The 25,616-nt window shown below is 42.1% G+C and overlaps 1 protein-coding gene across 2 annotated transcripts in view; it reads right to left on the bottom strand.

Moving 5' to 3' along the window:
• Positions 1–25,616, bottom strand: part of LOC121855741 (corticotropin-releasing factor-binding protein-like) — a 124,021-nt gene that overhangs the window by 9,248 nt on the left and 89,157 nt on the right. For both annotated transcript variants that reach the window (XM_042350847.1, XM_042350848.1), the window contains exons 3-6: positions 18,607–18,764; positions 16,670–16,871; positions 3,668–3,846; positions 3,275–3,383 (exon numbers count right to left, since the gene is read on the bottom strand). In XM_042350847.1, coding sequence (XP_042206781.1) covers positions 3,275–3,383; positions 3,668–3,846; positions 16,670–16,871; positions 18,607–18,764 — 648 coding nt within the window. The remainder of the gene's footprint in view (positions 1–3,274; positions 3,384–3,667; positions 3,847–16,669; positions 16,872–18,606; positions 18,765–25,616) is intronic.

The following is a 25,616-nucleotide window of genomic DNA, read 5'->3' as shown; positions in this document are numbered from 1 at the left end:
TTGTCAGTTCATGATAGTTCCCAAGACTTTAGACATAACTGATATACGACTGTGAGTGTTGAAAGTGACAAAGAACAAGGGTAAAGTTTACAGGTACTGTGGAGATGTTGTGGTAGATTGACAATTTCCAAAGGTAGTGAAGAACAGTGATCAACTCTGCCACCTGTCTTCAGAACACGAGAAATACTTGTTAGATTTTCAACTTTGTCAAGACTCGGGTATCAGGGAGTCGAGAGATAGTTGTGGAGTTAGATATTATTATTTGTCATGATGAGGATGATCAATGGAATAGGGATAAAGAGGAGGAGGTGTTTACGTGGATTAAGTCCGTGAGATTTAATATTTTACTGAGAATAAAAAAAAGCTTCCTGATAGTAGATAAAACGCCAATACACAACACGTCATTTAATATATTCTTACCAGGCTTCATTAAGTAATTCATAAGACGAAACTTCTCAGAAACATTACAATCCCGATAGCTTAGGTCAAATACTTTCTTTATATCTGGACAACATAACTCGAGAAGGTCAAACAAAATATAGGAGAGACACAGACACACACACATACAGAGAAGAGAGTCTACTAATAACAGAACATCATCCCTTTATGGTCGAAGTTGAGGCTTGTGTGTGTGTGTCCTCGCCCCTCCACAAGCCAGTAAAGTCGTGGGCATCAATATATGATGTTGGAGGACGAATAGACGAGGGGAGGTAAGAGGGAGAGGGAAAGAAAGAAGGGGAGAAGGAAGGAAAGAGAACGAGAAGGTAAGAGGGGGAGGGGAAGAAAGAGAAGGGGGAAATAAAAAGCAAGAGAGAGAGAGAGGGGGGGGAGAAACGAGTAGGAGATAGGGGGAAGGTAAGAGGAAGAGAGGGGAAGGAAGGTAAGAGAGAAATAGAGGGAGGAAGGTAAGGAAAGTAAGAGAAAGAGAGGGAAGATACATATGCGAAGACGTGCCTAAGTGTGGGGAGACGTAGGTGGTAGAATGGGTGTTGGGGAGATGTTAGAGGAGGATAAGCATTAGGCTGTACGTGGTGGGTTATGTGAGGCAGCAGCAGGAGGAGGAGTGTCAGGTAAGGTGACAAGCCAACCAACAGTGACTGACGGAACAGGAGGGTAAGATCCCCAGTGTGTTAGGACAGGTACAGACAGGGAGTGAGGGTGTTCCTGTACGGTGAAGACAATTAATTATTTGTGACAGCACCGCCTAAATCGATATAAGTAATTTTAGAGATAATTTTGGGATTCTATTTAATCGAATGTCACAGTGGTTGATAGTTTATGGGAAGTTAGATATGTCACCTGTTATTTGGATTCTATATGAGGAAAAGTATTTAGTAAATATGGTCTCTGTTACCTGTGGTGGTAGTAGTATAGGAGTTTATGTGGGTAAGCTTTGAGTGTCGCGTGGATGATGTTGGTGTACGCTGGTCACTATTCCGTTAGATATTACATAATTTAGAGATATTTTAAGTTGGTGCCGTGCAAAAACCTATAGAACGAGACCCCCTTCATGATAAGAAATAAAAACACATAGGAAAATTTATAATATTGATATAGTTACCCCTATCTTATATAGAAAAATGGCGTGTGTCTAATGTTATAGAAAATGATTTAAGGGGAAACATAAATATTATGTTTGGTAATGCTTGTACTCTCAGAACAGTTGAAAAAAAAACCCGCCTTCTCCTCTAAACTGTTCACATAACCTTTTATTTCCCAGAGAGTGATGTGAAGTGAGGAAGTGAACCATACACCTTATTAAGTAGCAATTAGCTATACCTTACTCATGAGTTTTTGAACTTCAGTGTTCCGTGGATGTGTCACTCACTGCCTGGAACACTGTGAGCACTGACGAGGAACAGTGATGACAGTGTTTGTTGATAATGGGAACACGGGAGCCTCACCATCCGTGGATCCGACTCTTATACCTGTTACCTCATTACTGCTTCTGACAGCTCAAAATAAACCACACTTGCTCATTTGTAATATCTAGTTGCAGGGGGTATAATCTTACACTAGATCTTGGGGCGTCACCTTATATACACCTCACATCCTGGTTATGTTAGGTTAGGTTAGGTTAGGTGAGAGTCCTGACAATACACACCTGTGACCCGCCTCTCTATATCTCTCACTCGGGTATGAATCAACAGGTGGCTGGGGGGTCGTGGGAACAGGTGTGTGTCTTCCCACCTGAGTCAACAAGATAGATTAGACAGGGAAAGGCGAGGTCTGTGTTACCTATTAACTCTGTCTACTTCTCGTCTTCCCCTAATACTTTCATTAGAGTGTTTGTACCAGGTGGCCTACAGCTCTCACCTGCACGTTAAGGTATTACAGTACAGTTGGTGTGTGTGTGTGTGTGTGTGTGTGTGTGTGTGTGTGTGTGTAGTACATAGGAATACATATAGGGTTAGTATGTATTCAAAGAGTAATCAGTATACTCGTTAGTGTATTGTATGGAAGTCCAGCTTGGTTTACGAGTCCGATTTTTCTTGAAAGACAGAAGAGAGAGTACACAGTCTTCGCCATCACAGTCATTAAATAAACATTTTACTCTCAGTGTATTACGTTCTTAAACTCTCTCTCTCTCTCTCTCTCTCTCTCTCTCTCTCTCTCTCTCTCTCTCTCTCCTGCTGATAATTTTTAAGAGAGTGTTACACGAGACTAATTAACTGGTTTTGATCATTGACTTGTCTGTAAAGTGTAGCCACAAACAGATGTAGACGTTGTGTGTGTGTGTGTGACGTGTCTGTGTCTGTGTCTTTCATGCAGGAGTGTTGTGTGTTATTTTAGTTAACAGGCCTTTGTGCACTAATGTGGTATATTACTGTGTGTGTGTGTGTGTGTGTGTGTGTGTGTGTGTGTGTGTGTGTGTGTGTGTGTGTGTTGATATTGTACTAATTTTAGGTAAATATTATATTGAAAAACTAATATATTGTATTTATGAAAGATCGTCGTAGAATTGAGTTTGGGGAATTGAGAGTGAGTGTGGGTAGGGGAGGTATAGTGTGTGGGTAGGGGTGGTAGTGTGTGGGTGGGTGGGGTGGTGTGTGTGTTGGTAGGGGTGGTGTGTGGGTAGGGGTGGTGGTGTGTGGGTAGGGGTGGTAGTGTGTGGGTAGGGGTGGTAGTGTGTGGTTAGGGGTGGTAGTGTGTTGGAAGGGATGATACAATGTGGTAGTTAGAGTAGGCAGGTAAAGTAATTAGTTAGATAGGTAAACACAAGAGGTGAAATGTACTAGGTAATCGGTACAAGGTGTAATATTAATGTACTCACGGGGGTTGGAGTCCATGCCACACACAGAATCCTCCACCTCCAGCTTGGTCACGTCCAGCCCTTGTCCCCCGCCTATCTGCACATAGTCACGGGAGCCTCGCTTCTCACACTGTCGGGGAGGAGAATCTGGTCTGAGGGAGGGTGTTAGTGTAGGGGGAGAGGGTGAACATAAGAAAATGAGTCTTCAATAGGCTGGTTGGCCCGTGCATTGGCAGCTCCTGTTGAGAGTTACAACCACTCTCTATCGTCCATGAATCTATATCGTCTCCTTTTAAAGCTTTCCAGAGTCCCAGCACTTACTACAAAGCTGCTAAGCTTGTTCCACTCATCTACCACCCTATTTGTGAACCAGTGGTTGGTGCGCCTCTCTCTCTCTCTCTCTCTGGTACTCACCCTGCTAAGAACGCCAGTCTCTACAGCCCTGTTAGGTACAGCGGCTCCGTTGACGCCCACAGCCAGTTGCACGATGGTGACGGTGGCGGGGAAGATGGTGGTTATGGAGCAGTTGGTGCGTTGGCCGTGGTTCCTCAAGGTGTACACGCCTGAGACGTCGTCCACCAGGATGTTGCACGCTGTAACAAACCACACAATACTTGTTGATTACTCTCCTCATACTCCTAGTTGTGTGTGTGTGTGTGTGTGTGTGTGTGTTCCTCTCCTCATACACCTGACTATCTGGGTTTGGACGTAGCGAGTACAGTATTTAATCGGTCAGGTGAAGCAGGTGAGGGGTGAAGAGGAGGAGAAGGTGAGGAAGACAGAGGTGAGGAGGAGCAAGACGGGTAAGGAGGAGGAAGACAGGGTGAGGGGGAGGAGGAGGAGGAGGAGGAAGACAAGGGGTGGGGAGGAAGAGAGGATGAAGGAAGGAAAGAAAGAAGTAAATGAAGAAAGAAAATAATGCATGGGCTCCTTCCTTGGTTACATTAAGGAGGAAGGAAACGGAAGAGAAGGCGAAAGAGGAGAAGGAGGAGGAAAAAGAAGACGAGGAGTTAGAGAGCGAAGCAATGAAGGGAACGGATGCACTCGAGTGAAATGCCAACTCACGTTATTAGTCTTTGTTTAGCTGTGACCTTGGCTTTGATCTCTCTGACCCTACATACATACATACATACATACATACATACATACATACATACAGACAGACAGACAGACAGACATACATACATACATACATACATACATATTTACATGCATACATACATACATACATACATACATACATACATACAAACATACATACATACATATTTACATACATACATACATACATACATCCATACATACATACATAACTATATACATACATACAAAATGATACTTAAAAATACACACACAAACGGTAATAACCTCCGTATACTACAAGGCTCCCCAGACGACGAGGGTAAAGAGGAGGAAGAGGGTGGTAAAGAGGAGGAGGAAGAGGAAGGTAAAGAGGAGGAGGAAGAGGATAAAAAGTCAGTAGACAATATATAAGGAGGAAGAGAAGCGATATAATTGGCTATTAATGATGTTTTTGCTTGTTTGTTTTACCTCATTATCGTTTATTGTTGCTGTTGTGTATTTTCTACAGTTTCTCTTCCTCAAATTCCTCCTGCTTTTCCTCCTTTTGCTCCTCCTCCCATTATTCTCCTTCTCTTCCTCCCTTCTCCCTCCTTCTCCCACACCATTCGACCCAACCCAACCACAAAATATAGCCAGTCTCACCTCCTCTCTCCACACCCCTATACACCTACAGTACACCCACCTCCTCCACCACCGCTACACACCCCTATACACCTACACCCACCTCCTCCACCACCGCTACACTTGACCATGGTTCGGCTGGATGACTGTGTTTACTTGGCAAATATGTGCTCATGTTTATATCTGGGTCGTGCACATAGAACGCATATTATCTACAGCTCTTCATATGTTTTTAATGATGTGTTTTGACTGATTCTACTTTTTATGTTGGAGTCGTGGTGTTTATCAGTTATTTTTTTATTTAGTTTTTATTGTGAGTTTGGTTTTGTTTTTCTTTTGTTTTTATTTCTTTCTTTCTGTATTTATTTATTTATTTATTTATTTATTTATTTCTTCTTCTTCTTCTTCTTCTTCTCCTTCTTCTTCTTATTATTATCGTTATTATTATTATTATTTTTATTATTATCAGTACTAGTAAAACAAAAATACACAACTATTTTCAACGAAGGAAAAAATGACATATTTTTTCACGAGATTATAGTTACACAATCTGATTTCTGGAACGGCGGCTTACTACTACTCCCCGTTGGGTCTTCTTTAACCTTAGTGGTAGAGTATATTAAATATGTGGGTAGACTAGGATGATTAAGTTCCCTTATTATCCTGGGGGACATAATATTATTACCTATAGAGGAAATTATTGGAACCCACATAGGCAGTCACGGTGAAATTAATCTTCTCATCGCTATACAAATCAGATTATTCATGGAACATTTATTTTTTTTTAGTTTTTAATTAAATTTTTACATTTTGCTCGAGTTAAAAAATAGTTGAAATATTACGAGTTGTAAACAAAAATATTAAATTCCACTTTCTGGTTTCATAAACGTTGACATGTAAATATTGAGAATATTTTATAAAGAGTATAGTTTGTATCAATAAAATTACCCTTCCTCCCTAGGCCATATTATATTACAACACACCAGCAAGTATGTCAGTATATCGTGTAGCATTAGTAAATTGTGAAGTAATTATATTTTTGTCATATATGGCGTAGATTGACGTATTGCAGTGATATATAGAAAAACTGGGTGTTGTGATATAATATGTGTGTTGTAATGTGTTGTAGATTGAGAAATGTGAAGAGTGAGTTTTGTTGTGTTGTAGTCTCATGTATATTAAGTGATTTGAAGTGTGAAGGGCAAGTGTTGTAGTGTGAAGTATTTTAAGTGTGAGAGGTGAGTGTGGTAGTCTGTTAAGTGCTGTAAGGGGTAAGTGTGGTAGTGTTAGAGTGTGTTAAGTGATGTGAGTGTGTTAGTGCTGTAGGTGTGTTGGCGCTGTGAGGTGGGGGGGGTTGAGTGGAGTACAATAATGTTTGTGCACTTCCACTCCCTCCTCCTCCCTCACCTCCGTCTCTCTTTCACCTCCATCCCTCCCTCCACCCCTCCCTCCCTCCTCCTCTCTTTCCTCCCTCCTCCCTCACCTCCGTCTCTCTTTCACCTCCTCCTCCCTCCACACCCTCCTCCCTCTCCCCTCCCTCCCCTCACCTCCGTCTCTCCCCTCACCTCGTCTCTCCCCTCACCTCCGTCTCTCCCCTCCTCCCTCTCTCCCCTCACAGCAGCTCCAGTAATATAAGACACACACAGAGGGGGTGATGGGTGGAGGCGCCCACATGTGCTTGGTTATGATAGCCTCTCTGCATATGTTCCCGGGGATCAAATATGGAAATTTCTCATCCTCATTACCATCTTATTGTCAAGTCGGTATTTATTTTTTTTCAGTATGTGATTCTAGTTTATTGGTGATTATCTAATGTGTGTTTGACCTGAGGATGGTTCATATGTGACTTGTAATGAAACTAATGAAAGTAATATTTTTGGGGAGTTCTCTTTCTAAAGGACGTGGGAGGTGTTGGGTGGGTGTAGCATCACAGCCACACTCTCACCTTCTCACGACAATATTTAAATATTCTGGACGGTGCCACAATCCCTCTCCCTACCTCATCCTCCTCCTCCTCCTCCTCCTTGCTTCTATTGAAACTGCAGACGTGATCCTCTTTCCCCGGGGGTTATTTTTTTCAGCGACATCATTGAAGATGGCAAGTACGTTATTTATATATATTTATATTTACTCGGCAGCTCAAGAGACAATTTGAGAAAAGTTTATTGCAAGAAACTTTGTTGTAGATCATCAGAGGAAAGTTTTAATCAGCTGTGGAACTTGTCAACACAATACACATAACAGCTGATGGCTGGTGGTATCACACACACCCTCCTCAAGTTTATATCTTGAGTCACTGACTTTCTGTGGACTTTCCCGACTTGGTGATGACATTTTAGAACATAGAAGGGACGTCACACACACACACACACACACACACACACACACACACACACACCTCAATAAACCTTTCTAATACACATTACATAACACAAAATAATAATGAACAAAATAAATATATATATATATATATATATATATATATATATATATATATATATATATATATATATATATATATATATATATATATATATGGAATGAATTAGATATCTGCTTGAACAAAACAAACATGAATTACCCCTTTGAAACGAGTCAATAAAACACCGTTCCTGATAAAGGTCAGGTTAGGTTAGGTTAAGCATGATATTAGAGATCTTCCCTTTCTTTCTTATTGCTCTCTCTCTCTTTCTTTCTCTCTCTCTCTCTCCATTCTCCTTTCCCCTTTCTCCCCTCTCTTTTATTCTCTCCTCTCTTCCTCGTTCTCTCTCTCCTCTCCCTTTTCCTTCCCTCCTCCTTCGTTTCCCTGTCACTTCTCTTCCCTCCTCCCTTCCCCTCTTCCATCTCCCCCCTGCTCTTTCCTGTTCCTCAGTCTCCTCCCTCGTCTCCAACCACCCTTTTCCCTCTCGTCTCTCCCTATTCCTTTCTACTCTCCGCCACCCCCCTGCTACCCCTCTCTCGTCTCTCCCTACATTTCCCTTTCCCCCTTCAGTCTCTCCCCCTCCTTATTCCTTTCCCCTCTCCCTCCTCCTCTCCCTCCACTCCTACACCGCCCGACGTCTCCCACTTGACCTTACTGGCGGATTATACGAACGTGACCTCTCGCTCCTGGTAGGGTCAACAGCGTAACGGATGATGACCTTTAGAGGGGTTTAATGACACATGCACACGGGTCTTGTCAATTACATGTGTCTTGTTTGTCTTGTTTACTACATGTGTCTTGCTTGTCTTGTTTACTTCAAGTCTTGTTTACTACATGTGTTTACTTTGTGTATTTCAGTTAAGTGAGCAACACATGACAGGTGAGAGGTAGGTAAGGTGAGAGGTAGATGAGGTGAGAGGTAGATGAGGTGAGAGGTAGATGAGGTGAGAGGTAGATGAGGTGAGAGGTAGGTAAAATTGTAGGTAAGTGAAGTGAGAGGTAAGTGAGGTGAGAGGTAAGTGAGGTGAGAGGTAAGTGAGGTGAGAGGTAGATGAGGTGAGAGGTAGATGAGGTGAGAGGTAGATGAGGTGAGAGGTAGATGAGGTGAGAGGTAGGTAAAATTGTAGGTAAGTGAAGTGAGAGGTAAGTGAGGTGAGAGGTAAGTGAGGTGAGAGGTAAGTGAGGTGAGAGGTGAGAGCCTGGGAGACAGAATATATCATGAAATATGCGAGAGAAATTCCTGGAGAAATGTTGCACTTCTCCAGATTACATTAGGAGATTGAGAAATCTCCATGTGAGGGAGAAAACTGGGAAAAACTCCGCTTGACCTCTCCTCGTATGGCCCAGATAGTCATGACGTCACTAGAGGGAAAAACGATTACTTTCTGTATTTGTGTTGATAGATTTATTTTTATTATTTTAAACACCATTTGTTAAGAATATAAGGATGATGATTATCTAAATCAATGTTAGATATTAAATTACGTGATCATTATAGTAACTTATCTATTATTGTCTTCATATTATCATTCGTTTCAGATAAACGACGTCTTGGCTACCACCAGACATGGGAAGCCTACAGTAAACACGGGCGGGCTGGACGCTGGTTGATCAGGTCAGTTACCCTTCAGCTGTCATTGGGGGCGCATGTCTGAAGTTAGTAATATATGGATATTTTTTTACCAGTGGCTACTGTGATGGTACATATAGAGATACATTTATTTTTTTTCTATTATTTTATTACATTTATATTTTGTTTGTATGACTTCGGGTGTTGTTCGATTTCATAGTTTGTCAGATTTTCTCGTTCTCGTTAATTACAGTTTACTCTTTGATGAGTCACTGTTGACGCCACTATCAACTCTAGGGGCTTGATGGGTAGTTCTTATATATGGGTTAACCTAACCTTACCCAACCTAACCTAACCAAACTTAACTTAACCTATGATTTTTCTTTCGTTTTTTTTCCGGTTTATGTAACACCTCATCACAACATATCCCCACACAGCATCACAACATATCCCCACACAGCATCACAGCATATCCTCACACATCTTTCCACATCACCACATCCGGTTTATCTCTGTCGCTTCACCCAGCAGCATCACGCCCCTCATCACGCCCCTCAGTGAAGCCAAGCTCTTCTCTCATTCCCTCACACTGCTGCTCCCTGTTGTGCATCCTCTCCTTCCTTGTAGTGGATCCTTCACCCTAATCTTCCCTTCTCTGTGGACGTCTTTTCTCCCTCCCTCTAATACCTCCCCCTCCCCCCCCCCTCCCCTCCCTCGCACCACCCATCTTTGGTATACAATATTTTTTTTTTACCTGTCTTTCATTAATTCTCTCAGAAAGTCAATCTCACCTGAGCAGACCCTGATCCTCTCTCTACCAGGTAACGTCGTATGTCTCACCTTCTTTAGATTTTGTCTTATTCTCTACATTCCTTTTACGTGTTGCTTGAGGACGTCATTATGTCGTTTCTAAATTTTCTTCTTCCTCTTGTCAACGGCGTCTTTACTGTATATTCCTTTGATAATGTCAGCTTAACATTTTCATCTCTCTCTCTCTCTCTCTCTCTCTCTTCTCTCTCTCTCTCCATACAATTGCTTCTGTACCTATGTATACGTAACTCGTCTTTGTGGTTAAATATCAAATGTATTCCCACGTATACAGCATTAAACAGAGGGCGTAGTACTGCCAATACACATACAGACAATATGAGGGTCTGAGCCGAGCTAAAAGTATTGGTGCAGGAGGAGGGTCAGTGAGGGGTCGCGTCATACAATGGGTGGTGGCCGCGGGATGTTGACACGGCGGGAAATGACCGTGTCTACGTGAGGACCGACCGAGGGCATTGGGTGGTGGACGTGAGGTTGTGTGTGTGTGTGTGTGTGTGTGTGTGTGTGTGTGTGTGTGGACGTTTGGTTGTGAACGGTGTAATTTTTATTAATACAATAGACGCTCTATAACAAGTTTCAACCCACAGTACCGTGGACTTTTAGACGTTCAGTATCGTCCCACTTTTGACAACAAATAAGTTTCTCGCTGTAGAGACAATTTCAGGAGTTCGTTGAAAAATCAAGACTACAGTGGATTTATTCTGGGTAGAAACTCTTGGGTGACCGCAGCTTTACCTGTCTCCTTAAGGTAATGTTGCCTTTGATTACAGGTATGTCTAATTATTAGTGATGTAAGCAGAGGATTAGTCCAACATTGTACGAGACGGTAGGGACACAGTATCGCATAATCCACGCGTATTAGGGAAGGACAGGCTTTGATTGGCCCACATCCATCGTGACGTAATGCTGCTGGTCCTATAGTTTTGGTTGAGTCTGGGGTACAGGTTAGGTTAGGTTAGGTTATGCGTCAAGTGATGTAGTATAGGAAAGAGAGACAGTGATAGGAGTAACACATTCTGACGTCATAATAGGGACACCAATCATTGTACCACATACCCGCATACGTGTAGATTCTACCAAAAAATCGCACCTCTTATTACCTAACCTAACCTAACCTAACTTAACCTAACCATTGTATAGAGAGACATAACTCGCGTGGTATTTCATAATTAATTGGAATTATAATATCGTAATTGTTGTGTTAATATAATTTGATGCCTCCACTACTGAGGGCTTTAGATATAACCATTAAACAAGAACTTCTGCTAATATAGACTAATGGTCTCTGTGTAGTTACCTGTAAGATGTATGTGTCTGTGTGTGTATGTGTGTAATAGGTGTAATAGGCACGGGTCGGGGTCAACAGGTGTACATACTGTTAATGGTCCTGTTTACCGTTGACATTGTTGACACTGCAGTAATTGTTAACGGGAGAGAGGTAAAGTATGGCTTGCTCTCTCCCTCCCTCTCTCATTCTCATTGTGCCTTCCTCCCTCCCTCTCACCATATCTCCCTTTCTTTCTTTCTTTGTACTTCCCTCCCTCTCTCTCCCTCTCTTTTTCTGTAGCTCCTTCTTTCTCCCTCAACCTCTCCCCTTACTACTTCTTCCCCTCCCTCACTATTTCCTTCTCTCTCAACCTCCCTCCCTTCCTACCTCTCCCTCACTCTCTCCTTCCCTCCCTCAACCAAAGAGTAAAGAGACCACGTTAGTTCTTTGTGAGGATGGTGGACTGAACGTGAATTACTGGGAAAGGGAAAAGGGAAGAACATAGAGAAACACGAAAAAACAGAGAATAAACAATAGAGAAAGAGAGAGAGAGAGAAGGAGAATGACATACGAAAAGGCAGGCAGGAAAAAGAACAGAGATACATAGGTAAACAGAGAGAGAGAGAGAGGCAGGCTATCATCTCATAATAGCGCTGACAGTCAAAATTTCTGCTGCATCGTAAAGTGTAGTAAGCGACCGTAAACAACAACAGCGTGTGCATGGCGGCCATCATGAACACAAAGAGGGTAAATTCTCCCCCACGTGATACTGATGCTCTAATGCTTTTGTTTATGCCTCACACAAGCAGAAAAACTGTTTTACGTGTGTGTTGTGCCAGTTGATGACGGGGGTAGACAGATAGACAGACATACACGGAGACAGATACACTAGACGGGGATAGACACGGTTTGCGTTAGTCATTTCTTGTCTTCCAAGTCGTGTGTCATTTGTTTTATTATCTTCATTAGTACTAGGTCAAGTGACTGTCTCTGAACACCGGTGGCTTTAGGGAGGGGTAAATTGAGTCACTGTCCAGGCCCCACACTTTAGGAGGCACCGGAATTTTTATCCTTTTTTGACGGGGGTGAAGAAGTGAACATTTGTTTTAATTACCCATAAAAAAAAACGATAGTTCCTTTTAATTTCGTAGCTATTTGTCACTCGTTGCAAAAAAAGTATCTTTACGATTTTGTGTGAGACAATATGAAACAATGGACGAAGGATTTTGACAACCCTACCGAGAAATCAGGAGTCGCAGTGTTCATTTTGAAATTCATCTGCCCCCTCAAGTAAAGATACTTTTGGGGGGGTGTACATCTAGCTAGTAGGAACATTCACAAATTTGGTGTGACAAAATAAACAGTCAAGCGAGCATTTGTTTACAATTTCCGATGTAGGCAATAGTATTTTTTTTTTATGACTTGGAGTTTAGTTAATGTAATGTGTTATGTAATATTCTTCATCCAGTTGTAATAGAAAGTAATGACACTGATTGTATTAAGATACTTTCACTACAGCGTCATGGATTGAGTGAAACAAGTACCCGGTTTTATTATAGGTTTAATAAATTCAAAGTTGTAAAGGAGAACAAATGACTCGTGTCTTGGACCACAGGAACACTAGAGTCGACACTGCTCTAACTTTGGGCTTTTGAGGAACTTCACTGCCTTCACGAGTATAAAGTGTTTGGGATGCCCTCACGAGACAAGTCCAAGATACACCTTTGAAGCACTCAAGTCCAAGATATATTTATGTAACACTCAAATCCACGCTGCACTTATGAAACCCTCAAATCTAAGATACATTTATTAAACACTCATGTCCAAAATACACTTATGAAACACTCAATCCAAGATACACTTACGAAACACTCAAATCCAAGAACACACTTATGAAACACTCATGTGAAGCAATATCTCTATGAAAAATATCAAGATACACTTATAAAACAATTGACTAAAGGTAATAAGTTCATGAAGAGATCCAACCCAATAAATATCTTACAAAAAAAAAAAAGAAGAAACTCACAATTGAATCGTTAATGGGCTTCAGTTTACCCAAAAGTCTCTCGAAGTAAACTGCACCAAACAATCAACAATCTGTATACCATCCTGAGAGTAAACTTGTAAACTCCTTCAATGAAAATTTTAACATCAATAAACAAAACCCTCACTTAGATCCGGGTCAGGAGTCAGGTGTGTGTGTGTGTGTCTGTGTGTGTGTGTGTGTGTGTGTGTCTGTGTGTGTGTGTGTGTGTGTGTGTGTGTGTCTGTGTCTGTGTCTGTGTGTGAGAATTAATGAAACTCCTGTGATTTTTATTTTGTCTTCAGTTTAGTGGACGTGATGAACACCTGTGTCTGGTAACAAGGAGCTGGCCCCAACAGGAGTGCTCTTTTGATCTGAACTCTTTGCTTATTGTTACCAGACGAAATTAAAGTTTTGAGAATTGGTGCTATGATATTTTAGCTACACTTTCCTCTGTTACTTAATATTTATAAATCTTTTTTTTTAGAGGGGTGAGGGAGGCGTCATGGTGAAATATGTCTCTTGAATACGTAATTTTTTTTAAATGTTTCGAATCTTTCAACTCTGCAGGAACTGATGCGTGTAATTTAAGAGGTTTAGTGTAAATGACGTGAAAATTGATATATTACATTAAAATCAAAAAGTGATCATCAATTATGTATTATTTGTAGGAAGAAGAATAAGAAAGAGAAGATGAAGTATAATAACATTAATAATAGCAACAACAACAAAAAGTGAAAATGAAGAATAGAACAAGAAAAAAGGAAAATAAGAAGAAAAAGAACAGTAAACCTTCCTGACCCCCGATAGACACAGCAGAAGGTGATAAATAAAAGGCCAGATCTATTACATTATACGGAGTCTCTCTTAATAAGGGAAGGTGTCGACAGCAGGTAATGAAGGTGGACACGGGGCGAGGTGCTGCTAATGGTCCTGACTTATGATGTGGGGAAGAGGTGATGGTGACGAGAGGGGAAGAGGTGATGGTGACGAGAGGGGAAGGGGTGATGGTGACGAGAGGGGAAGGTGATGGTGACGAGAGGGGAAGAGGTGATGGTGACGAGAGGGAAGGTGATGGTGATGTGATGGTAACGAGAGGGGAAGAGGTGATGGTGACGAGAGGGGAAGAGGTGATGGTGACGAGAGTGGAAGGTGATGGTGACGAGAGGGGAAGAGGTGATGGTGACGAGAGGGGAAAAGGTGATGGTGACGAGAGGGGAAGGTGATGAGAGGTGTTAAAGAAGTATCCAGAATGAGAATACAGAGATGGACAGTGAGAAAGAGAGAGGGGGTGGCCACCCAGGAAGCAGCAGTTTAAATGAATAGAAGTATTTCCCTCCCAATAAGCAGTTAGTAAACAAAAAATTGTGCAAAAAAAAAAAAAAATTTTGATCAATGAATTATCGATATTATTTTTTTTATTACAGGAAAGTGTTTTAATAGGATATAACTTCATCCTGTATAAAAACAAAGATATTAACTTAATTTTGTAGGTTAGTGGTGTTGACAGGACCTATTGTAGGGTAGAAATGAGTGAAGGTTAGTGGTGTTAACATGACCTATTGTAGGGTAGAAATGAGTGTAGGTTAGTCGTGTTGACATGACCTATTGTAGGACACACGTGAATACAGGTCAACAGGTCAAGGGTGCAGACATGACCTATTACAAGATAGACATGAGGCTTAGAGTATAAAAGACAACACCTCCCCTTCTCCACCCTCACCTTTCCTTCCTTCCCTCCTCTTTCCCCTCTCCTTTCCCTCTCTCCTACCCTCCTCTTTCCCTCCTCCTCCTCCTACCCTCCTCTTCCTTTCTCCTACCCCTTTACTTCCCCTTCATTCCACTCACCCTCCTCTTTCCCCCTCCCACTTTACTTCCACTTTCCCCCCTCCCCTCCCCCTCCCCTCTCCCCTACCCACCCTCTCCCCCACCGATCACAAGATAACGCGCGCCCATCCACCACACTCCATTATATCCACCTCACAAGGGGGTTTCACTCTCATTAATGGAACTCTAAGTTACAGGTAAAAATGCCAAGGACTCTAAGTTGTGAGAAAATGGGGTTTCAATCCAATTACCGTGTTGTTCAGGTTTGGAGATAGGTAGATGGTGGTTAATTAGCAGGTATTAGTGTGTGGGTGTGGGTGGGTGTGTGTGGGTGGGTGTGTGTGGGTGTATTCGGGTTTGTTTTGATTGGATGTTCATAAGCGTGGGTGTTTGATGCTTCTGTTTGGCGATCTTCGAGGAATAATTTTTTATGGTACCATGTTTGTAGTGAATAAGGGGTCATATAAGATAATTTAAACATAGCATAACTTCTTTATTTAAGTAAGATAATTAAGAGAAATGACACATCACTCGCCCGGGACACCTCTAGTTCACCAAGTTGTGGTTGGGTACGTAATTTTACACTTGGAAAAATTAGCATTGCTTTTTTCACCTAGTTCTACTAATTACGTTTCAGTTTAGGTACTTTATACTTTTAAGTAAGAATATTTCCCCTAAATAAAAGTATTTTAACTTGAGGAGTAATATTTTGGTGTATTTCCTCCATCAATTATTACAACTCTACTCTATGTAACGTATGAAAATATATTCACAAAGTTGTCGTCGTCAGTATGAGAAACAAAAGTATAAAACTCAAATCAAAGTATATAAACTTTCAAGAGATAATGGATGGTCGCTTCTTGGGGTAAACTGAAATAACAATAAAAACTATTTCTTTATCCATCTCTATATTCTATCTTTTATTTTCTTATTATTAATAAAAATGTCTCTCTTATCCTCACATGAATAGAGGAATATAAACAGTGCAGGGGCTTAGCTTAGGGCAGTTGTGTGTTGTGGAGGTTAATGCGTTTGAGGAATATATGTGAACTCTCTCTCTCTCTCTCTCTCTCTCTCTCTCTCTCTCTCTCTCTCTCTCTCTCTCTCTCTCTCCCATCACGTCATCCTCGTATCTCTTTCATTGCCTCCTCTCTCATTTTTCCTCCTCTTCTTTCCTCTTCCTCCTCCTCCTTCCACTTCCAGGAAAAGTTTATCCCTTAACTCTGATGAAATGTTTAACTCTTCATCCTTCTGAGAAATTATAACCCTCCTACACCCAAAATACTGTCTTCCCACGCCCACATTATTTCCTTCTCACGCCCACAGTATTTCCTTTCCACGCCCTAAATATTACTCCCCCACGCCTTTATATATTCTTTGACCTTCCTGACTTTGGAAAGGTCAAAAGATCAAAAGGTCAGAAGGTCAAAATAAAATATAACTTCTACAACCTATGAAGTCCGTCAACGCTCCTGTTCGAGACTGTATCAGAACCCATATGAGACACTACACCAAGGATAAAACAGCAGCTTTAGAATCACAATCCAGCAGTTTGAAGTCTGGATCATGTAAAATGACTTTCGTTCGAGACTGTAAGGGGTTCTTGTGAGAGATCTGAGTGTGGGTGGTTCTTAGAGTGTGTCAGAGTAATCCCAGATGAAGCAGTACCCACACGAGGTTCTTAGAGCGTATCAGAACGAACCCACACGAAGCAGTACTCACGTGTGGTTCCTAGAGCGTATCAGAACGAACCCATACGAAGCAGTACTCACGTGTGGGGTTCTTGATGTATCTGACGGTGATCCTGAAGCCATCACCTCGGGAGGGGACGCGATACTGGATTAGGGCAGCGTTGCCAGAGGTGGTGAATGCCTTCTTCTTGATCCTACCACATAGTTCATGGACTCGACCCTCTAGGGGGGCGTCTATCTCACTGGGGAAGAGCTCGCCTCCCAGCTCCCACCCGTCCACGAACTGTTATGAGCAGGAGGAAGAAGACCGTGGGTTACAATAGATGTCACAAGATATAATGGGTTATAGTAGGAGGAGGAAGGGGAAGACCATGGGTTATAATAGATGTCACAAGATATAATGGGTTATAGTAGGAGGAGGAAGAGGAAGACCATGGGTTATAATAGATGTCACAAGATATAATGGGTTATAGTAGGAGGAGGAAGAGGAAGACCATGGGTTATAATAGACGTCACAAGATATAATGGGTTATAGTAGTGGTGACAAATGCCTTTTATCATAATGTTACAACAGCAATATGAGTCATGGAGGAATACAATAACAATATATAATTTCGAGTTCATCATATATGGAAAATTAATAACAGTAACACAGCTCCATAGTAACAGCTTAGCAGTAACATGTGTACAGTAACACAGTAACACAGTTCTACAGTAACACAGCTCCATAGTAAAAGCCTAACAGTAACATGTATACAGTAACACAGCCTCACAGTAACACAGTTTTACAGTAACACAGCTCCATAGTAACATACACACAGTAACACGCCCTCTCAGTAACAGCTCCATAGTAACAACCTCACAGTAACATGTGTACAGTAACACAACCCCACACTAACAAAGCATCACAGTAACACAGCCTCGAAGTAACACAGACACACAGTAACACAGCCTCGCAGCAACACAGCTTCATAGTAACACAGCCTCACAGTAACACAGCCTCACAGTAACACAGTCCACCAATAACACAGCCTCACAGTAACACAGCTTCACAGTAACACAGCTTCACAGTAACACAGCTTCACAGTAACACAACTTCACAGTAACACAGCCTCACAGTAACACAGCCGACAGTAACACAACCTCCCCACAGTAACACAGCCCGCAGTAACACAACCTCACAGTAACACAGCCTCACAGTAACACAACCTCCCACAGTAACACAGCCTCATAGTAACACAGTCCCAATAACACAACCTCACAGTAACACAGCCCGCAGTAACACAGCCTCACAGTAACACAGCTTCACAGTAACACAGCCTCACAGTAACACAATCCCAGTAACACAGCCTCATAGTAACACAACCTCACCAGTAACACAGCATCACAGTAACACAGCCTCACAATAACACATCCTCACAGTAGCACAGCCTCGCAGTAACACAGCATCACAGTAACACAGCCTCGCAGTAACACAGCCTCGCAGTAACACAGCCTCACAGTAGCACAGGCTCACAGTAGCACAGGCTCACAGTAACACAGCCTCACAGTAGCACAGGCTCACAGTAGCACAGGCTCACAGTAACACAGCCTTGCAGTAACACAGCATCACAGTAACACAGCCTCACAGTAAACACAAGCATCACGTGATCTGTACTTCATAAGACCAATGCAACACTCATTACACTCGGGGTCACCATGAACAACTGCACAGCAACACCCCTGAAATATTAGCAACACAACTTCAGTAAGAACAAAACACAATAAAACAAATCCAACACCACATCAGCACAATAATGAACAATAACACAAGAGAGAAGCAACAACACAACACAGACGCTGACGAGGCCTTGGGTGTCACCACAACACAACACAACACAATACAACACAACACAACACAACACTCACGCAGACGAGGCCTTGGGTGTCACCACAACACAACACAACCCAATACAACACAACACTCACGCTGACGAGGCCTTGGGTGTCACCACAACACAACACAACACAACACTCACGCTGACGAGGCCTTGGGTGTCACAGTCAACATCAAGGTAGTCGAAGGAGACGTGGACGGCCTGGTCTGGTTGGCTCAGCAGGTACACCCCGCACACGTCCCCCGTACCTCGGCTCTTGTAGTAGTAGGTACCTTCCTCCAGGCCCACCAACATACACTCTGAGGGGAGAAACAGGGTGTACTGTATACTCTACACTTACCACCATACACTAGGGAACAAATAAGGATACACTCGGGAGAAGAGACAGGGTGTACTGTATACTCTACACTTACCACCATACACTAGGGAACAAATAAGGATACACTCGGGAGAAGAGACAGGGTGTACTGTATACTCTCAACACTATGGGAGACTTAGGTAAAATGTATACTTTAAATTTCTTAGGATACACTTTTGGGGGAAGACATAGAGTGTATTGTATACTCTACACCCACCAGGATACACACTAGGGGAAACACAATTTACACCCTACACCCACCACAAACACTCTTGGGAACACACAATATCTATTATATATTTTCCATAACATTTTTTTTCACCTCACAGCCTCACGACTGGCCTCTGAAGCAACTCTGTGTGTGTGTGTGGGATGAGGTACCTCGGGGTGTGGGCTGAGGTACCTCGGGGTGTGGGCTGAGGTACCTCGGGGTGTGGGCTGAGGTACCTCGGGGTGTGGGCTGAGGTACCTCGGGGTGTGGGCTGAGGTACCTCGGGGTGTGGGCTGAGGTACCTCGGGGTGTGGGCTGAGGTACCTCGGGGTGTGGGCTGAGGTACCTCAGGGTGTGGGCTGGGGGTACCTCGGGGTGTGGGCTGGGGTACCTCAGGGTGTGGGGGCTGAGATACCTCAGGGTACCTCAGGGGTGTGGGCTGAGGTACCTCGGGGTGTGGGCTGAGGTACCTCGGTGTGTGGGCTGGGGTACCTCAGGGTGTGGGGCTGAGATACCTCAGTGTGTGGGCTGGGGTACCTCAGGGGTGTGGGCTGAGGTACCTCAGTGTGGGCTGAGGTACCTCGGGGTGTGGGCTGAGATACCTCGGGGTGTGGGCTGGGGTACCTCGGGGTGTGGGCTGAGGTACCTCGGTGTGTGGGCTGAGGTACCTCGGGGTGTGGGCTGAGGTACCTCGGTGTGTGGGCTGGGTTTTCTGGGCGACCTTTCTGTTGCATTAATGATAGTGTCAGCTGTCTCGTCTGTCCAGATTTTTGACAGGGGAATGACCTCTGTGTGGCTTTCTCTCTCTCTCTCTCTCTCTCTCAATCAGTACTTATTTATCTCTCTATCTCTCTTAGCAAGGTACAGTCACCTAAAAAAGTCCTGTCGCGAACCACGAACCCCGAGATTCAGACTCGTGAACCCGAAGCAGTAGACACCGATACATTACACCTTTTCACATATCCGTTGAGACATTGTTACATAATTATTTGACAAATTTCATAACCGAATGACAGAACACATATCGAATGACATTCTAAAATAACTGTTCGTTCATGCTAACGGAAATGATTGACATAAGTTATGAAGTTGACAGACGTGAACAGTTTACCGACAGTCTACATATAGTTTGAGAATGTAACAATTGGAGAATGACATACCACCAACAGTTATTTTAGATTGTCATTCGATATGTGTTCTGTCATTCGGTTATGAAATTTATCAAATAGTTATGTAACAATGTCTCAACGTATATGTGAAAAGGTGTATTCTGTCCATAAATGCTTCGGATTCAAGAACCTGAATCTCGGGGTTCATGGTTCGCAACAGGATTTTTTTGCGTGACTGAACTTCCTTTCCCGCCTGCAGTTGTTTTGAGGCGGAGATCTGTGGGAATATTGACTCATTCCTCCATTTTCCTAAGACAGAGACGAGAACTCTTGTTGCCTGGGCTCTATTATCCTTCTAGTTCAGTTTTAAGCTCTAGTCGGAGCTCTGTATGTGATACTCGTTCAACAGGAAGCCTGGCGTCTGCCTACACTATGTGGGTGTTAATAGGAATCCGGTGTTGTCTGCACTGTGGGTGTAAACAAAGGGTGTCTGACTTTTTTATAACAAGTTGATTCTGACGACGCTGCTCACTTCAGATAGCATTGGGCTACTATAAGTAACCTCGTATTTTTGCTATATATTCTCGTATAAAAGCTAATTAATTAAAAAAATTACTAATTTTTAACAAACATATAAACTTTTATTCTATAACTAACGAGAACTTAATGCACTGCTTTATCTGGCACCTTTGTTGTGTTGTGAACCAAATACGGTGTTAAGGCGCCCTACGATAATTTAAATGTCGGAAAATTTGTTGACACCAAGGGGGTTTAATTAAACCTCCAAACTTCCTTGGTTGACAATGACAGTTTTATACATTATTAATTTTTTTTTTCAATTATAGGTATGACAATTGTGTTGAATAACAATGAAAACGGCCAAGACACGAGCAAAAACAAGTAATTAACCTCGGCTTATGGGAGGTAAAAGTGACCAATCAGGAGACAGGAGGAGGTGGTGAAGACAGCACCTCAGTCCCACCTAAGGTTAAACGGTGTCAATATGTTTTTGTTTTTGTGTTTTGGTGCTACGTTTCAATAACACCGTCAACTGTAATAACATTTGAATATCGTTATCATCAGTGAACTTATATTGTGTTATGTGTGATAATGGCAGGTGTGATGCAGGACATATAGCGTTTAATAAGCAATTAGTGAATGAAATATGGTGATCACAGCTGGGCGGCGGACGTAACGACTGACTGGTGAGTGTCCCCATTAGCTTGTTTTCTAGTGTTAAATTCTAGGCCCCTGGATGATGACTTTGGTATTATAACCCATAAATTGAATCCCAAATTATTACAATAAGTTTATATGAAATATATTAGAATTGTATTATGTGAAACAAGGGAAAACGTGCTCTTGTTTGAACAATCATTATTTCGCGATGAATAATACGAACGATGCCGCGAAGTTGGGCGTTATAACTATATCGTAATGGAATATACTTTATTTACTTTTATTAAGATATAGATATTTTCGTGCTGTAGTTTGTTATTTTGAAAACTCCCAACAATCTTGAGATAAAAAAAAACCGAATAATATTTTAGCGACAAAATTCCCGCAAAATTGTATACCATGTTATGTTTCCGAGGCGGCTGTTATAATTGTTTTATTTTCTCGGCTACATTAGTCCCAGCCTTTGAGTTTCCACCTCACTGAAAATAACGAGCAATATATAATTAAAATAATCATAACAATGGTAATTAATAGCAAAACTGTATAAAAAGCAATTAATTCTTTAGTCGTCGTTTTCTATGATGGTTAACGCGTTGGGATACATAAATGAATGATATTTAATGAATCGCGACATTATGAGTTTCCGTTGAGCCAGAGTGCGAGTGGTGTTGGTTATTATTATCATTTAACAATACCTCTACCTGTACTAGTATAGCTTAAGTTTGTACAGTGAATAAAACATAAAGGGTTAGATAGATATTTCAAGCGATGTTTGGCTGTTAAGTTTAGGACTAATTTTACATACAGCCCCTTGTGTTGTCTTGGCTGTATAGTTTAAGATTTAATGTATCTTAACTCACATAACTTAATCGAGTGTATTTCTCTGTATTCTAACCATACGCAACAAACCTAAGTGCAGTATATTAGATAAGAACTTGTGACGTCAGGGGTAATGGGATCTTAACTCATTTCGCTCATCGTCTTAACATAACGTAGTTTATTTAATACTGTATATTGTCCTGCACACTGTGGCTTGGTCGGTGATTTGTGAAATGTCTGGGTAGTTTATTATTAGTTTAGAAAGAGACATTTATATACCAGGATGAGGGTCGGTGTGTTGTCCAGTGTAACCCAACCGAACATGTCAGGTTGTCTCCGGGTGCTGTGTTCTCCTGTACTCACAACCGCCAACTAGGAGAAGACCAACTTGCCATACGTGTTTTATATTGATCTTAAGTTAATTATTTTAGCTAAAGTAACGTGTTTTATACCAAAGATATATGTTATCCTCCTAGTGCTCCTCCATAAGGCTGTAAGATTACCTCGTCCATCAAAATTTAAACAACATTTCACGTAGTTGATAGAGACAAATTAGGTGTTTATATAAGGTGTCCCACAAAAATGTTCCTCCCTCCCTGCCTCTCTCCCTGCCTGCCTTCCTGCCTGCTCCCTCCCTCCCTCCCTCCCTCCCTCCCTCCCTCCCTGCCTCCCTGCTCCCTGAGACACTGAGTTGGAGGGAGGCTGGGACATTTTTCTGAGACACCCTATATACTAGTCTGGCTCCACGACCACTAATTGAAGTACACGTTTTGACTCTTCGTTGTGTCACTACCTGGGCGTGTCTCCTCCTCCTCCTCCCACACCTCTGTATATCGTAATGATTTTATGAAGCCTCTGTAGATAACTTGAAAGCACACCTGTGAATATTATTTCTTACAGGTTGGTAACTTGGTCCTAATTAATTATCATACATACAGGTAAGGTGGTGTGTATGATATAGTTACAGTTAAATGGATCTCTGCTTTTACTGTATTTGTTGTTAGGTTGTGAGTATGATTGTAAATATGACTGTGAGTGTGACTTTAATATGAGTGGATTTGTGAGTGACTGACTTGGGTGTGAGTTTGAACGGGATTGTGAGTTTGTCTGAGTGTGAATGTAAATATGAATATGACTGATGGGATTGTGAGTTTGAGTGAGTGTAAATACCGTATGAATATGACTGAGTGTGTGAGTGACTGGCGTGAGTGTGGTAGGGAGGACAGGTCAGGGAGAGGGGGAGGGGTGCTCTCGCCTATAATTTCCCCAATAATAAAATGCGCAAGCTCATCAGCGGTGAAATTTCCCGTTTATCTCCCACGATGATGAAAGGTCCCTTGACTCCCCGGAGAAAATGTCATTATCTGAGCTTGTTGTAGGTTAATGAGCCTGTCTCGTGTTCTTGGCACCTCCTACAGTTTTAGGGCTGGATAATCCAACACTGCCGCCCCCCACACACACCAAAAAAATAATCTGGATGCGTTGCTAAAGGCGGCGGCACACTGGGCACTTTCCTCCAAACATGTTTGGCAAACACTGTCCGGCCAGCAAAACAAAGAGACATTTTGCGTCACACTGGGATGTTTTGTTGGCGCGTCTGACCAACGCAACGAAAACAACAACAAAGCGCCTAGACGAGGTTCGTTGAGGCCTTGAAGGAGTGTGCTAAAGTTCTTCAATTGCTGAAGAAAGTGAGGCGTCTGTAAAAGCTAAAGAAAAGACAATGGGTGAGTCTTGAAGTTTCTTTAAATGTGGCGGCGGCTGGCTGGTCAAAGAAGACCCTGAATAATGATTTAATAATGCGAAAGAAGTTTTAAAGTGACAAATAAGTGTAAATATGTCACCGTTTATGTGTTATATTTTAAATTATTATTGTTTCATGATTTATTTCAAATTTTACTTGAAATTATATGAAGCACATTTGAGCACTAATCCGGCCATCAAAGATCCCCACCAAACTGTTGTCCATTTCTAGCAACAGCCGAAATCCTGCTGCTTGCTGGGCCGTCAGGCCAATGGCCATCAAAACGGGCAACATGTTGGGAGGAAAGTGCCCAGTGTGGCGCCACCTTAAGGCTCCTGGTATTTTAGGTAATAACACTAATATTTGCTTCCTTAATGACTGGGAAAATCTCCTTTGATGTTTTCTCGTTCATTAATTAGTCTCAAGGAAAGTCTCTCTTTGGTCAGGGAAGCTTTTTATTATGTTGTTAGCAGTGGTTGATACGTCACATACGGCAGGTAATTAATGTTATATCAAGGTGTGTTTTGTTTACCTTACCTGAAGACTGTTATTAACGGAGTACAATGTTCAAGAGGATTATATTCTGGGGGAAGAAAACGACTTTGTTTACCTCTTACGAACAACCAGAGAGATGTATATAATTTGACTTTGAACTGTTGTCTCGTGTATCTTCTAACCTGGACTACTGTATGTGCTTCACGTGCTTAGATGTTGACACAGTGATACCATTTAACATACAATTAGTAACATAAGACTTATTGGTATTGAACTCTATACCAGCAACAGGTAATAGGTATTGGTGAATTAATTAATGTGACGCAAAAAAAAAAAAAAAAACCACAGCGCCACACCTTAAGTTCCATCATCAATAGCGTTATTCTTTTCCAGGTCCGTAAAAAAAATGTTAAAAGTTCAGTTAGCGGGTGACGGAGAGTGACGTGCGAGACTAATATAGAGGAGCAGCCTGTGGGTGTTAGTCAGTCACCATTATTGACCGCACAGTGTTACCGCACTCCGTCAAAACCCACACACACATCAATCGATTTAATGTGATTGGTGTTGACTGTTGTGAACCGTCGAGGCTGAGGTGTATGTGGGTGTACAGTATGTATGTATGTATGTATGTATGTATGTATGTATGTATGTATGTATGTATGTATGTATGTATGTACAGTATGTATGTGTGCGTAAACATACAATTAGTAATACATAAAACTACTACTACGCTGTCTTAAGATTCCACCCAAGCGCACCATTATTCCCACATCACTAATAATAAACAAAATCACCTTAAGAACTATATTTATTGCATCTATTTATCATCTTATTAACAATCATCTTACGTTGTTTCACGATAATTAACCAATAATAACCTTTATTTCATTAAGGTAACGCAGGACATCGTATAACGGGCCCCCCAATACAGTAATAACGGGTCGCTTTGTTGTCGTGTGAATCATATTGAATTGGTGGTGGTGGTGGTAGAGGTGGTGGTGGTAGAGGTGGTGGTGGTGGTGGTGGTAACGTGGCGCTCTCAGTACCCAAGTTAGAAGGTTTGAATGACCTGACCTGTAGTAATAATCGACGATATATCCATTGGCTTTCGGGTTTGTTTCAGAAGGAGATACAAATTGAGAGAGAGAGAGAGAGAGATTTGTGTTATTGTATGAAATTATCACCTTGCGTATCTCTCTCCCTCCTCCCCACGCCCTCCCTCCCCCTACCCCCCAC

Source organism: Homarus americanus, unplaced genomic scaffold (assembly GCF_018991925.1).
Source record: "Homarus americanus isolate GMGI-L3 unplaced genomic scaffold, GMGI_Hamer_2.0 scaffold15894, whole genome shotgun sequence".
Classification (NCBI taxonomy): domain Eukaryota; kingdom Metazoa; phylum Arthropoda; class Malacostraca; order Decapoda; family Nephropidae; genus Homarus; species Homarus americanus.
The sequence above is the reverse complement of the archived record's forward strand: the minus strand, read 5'-3'. Positions and strand labels throughout refer to the sequence as shown.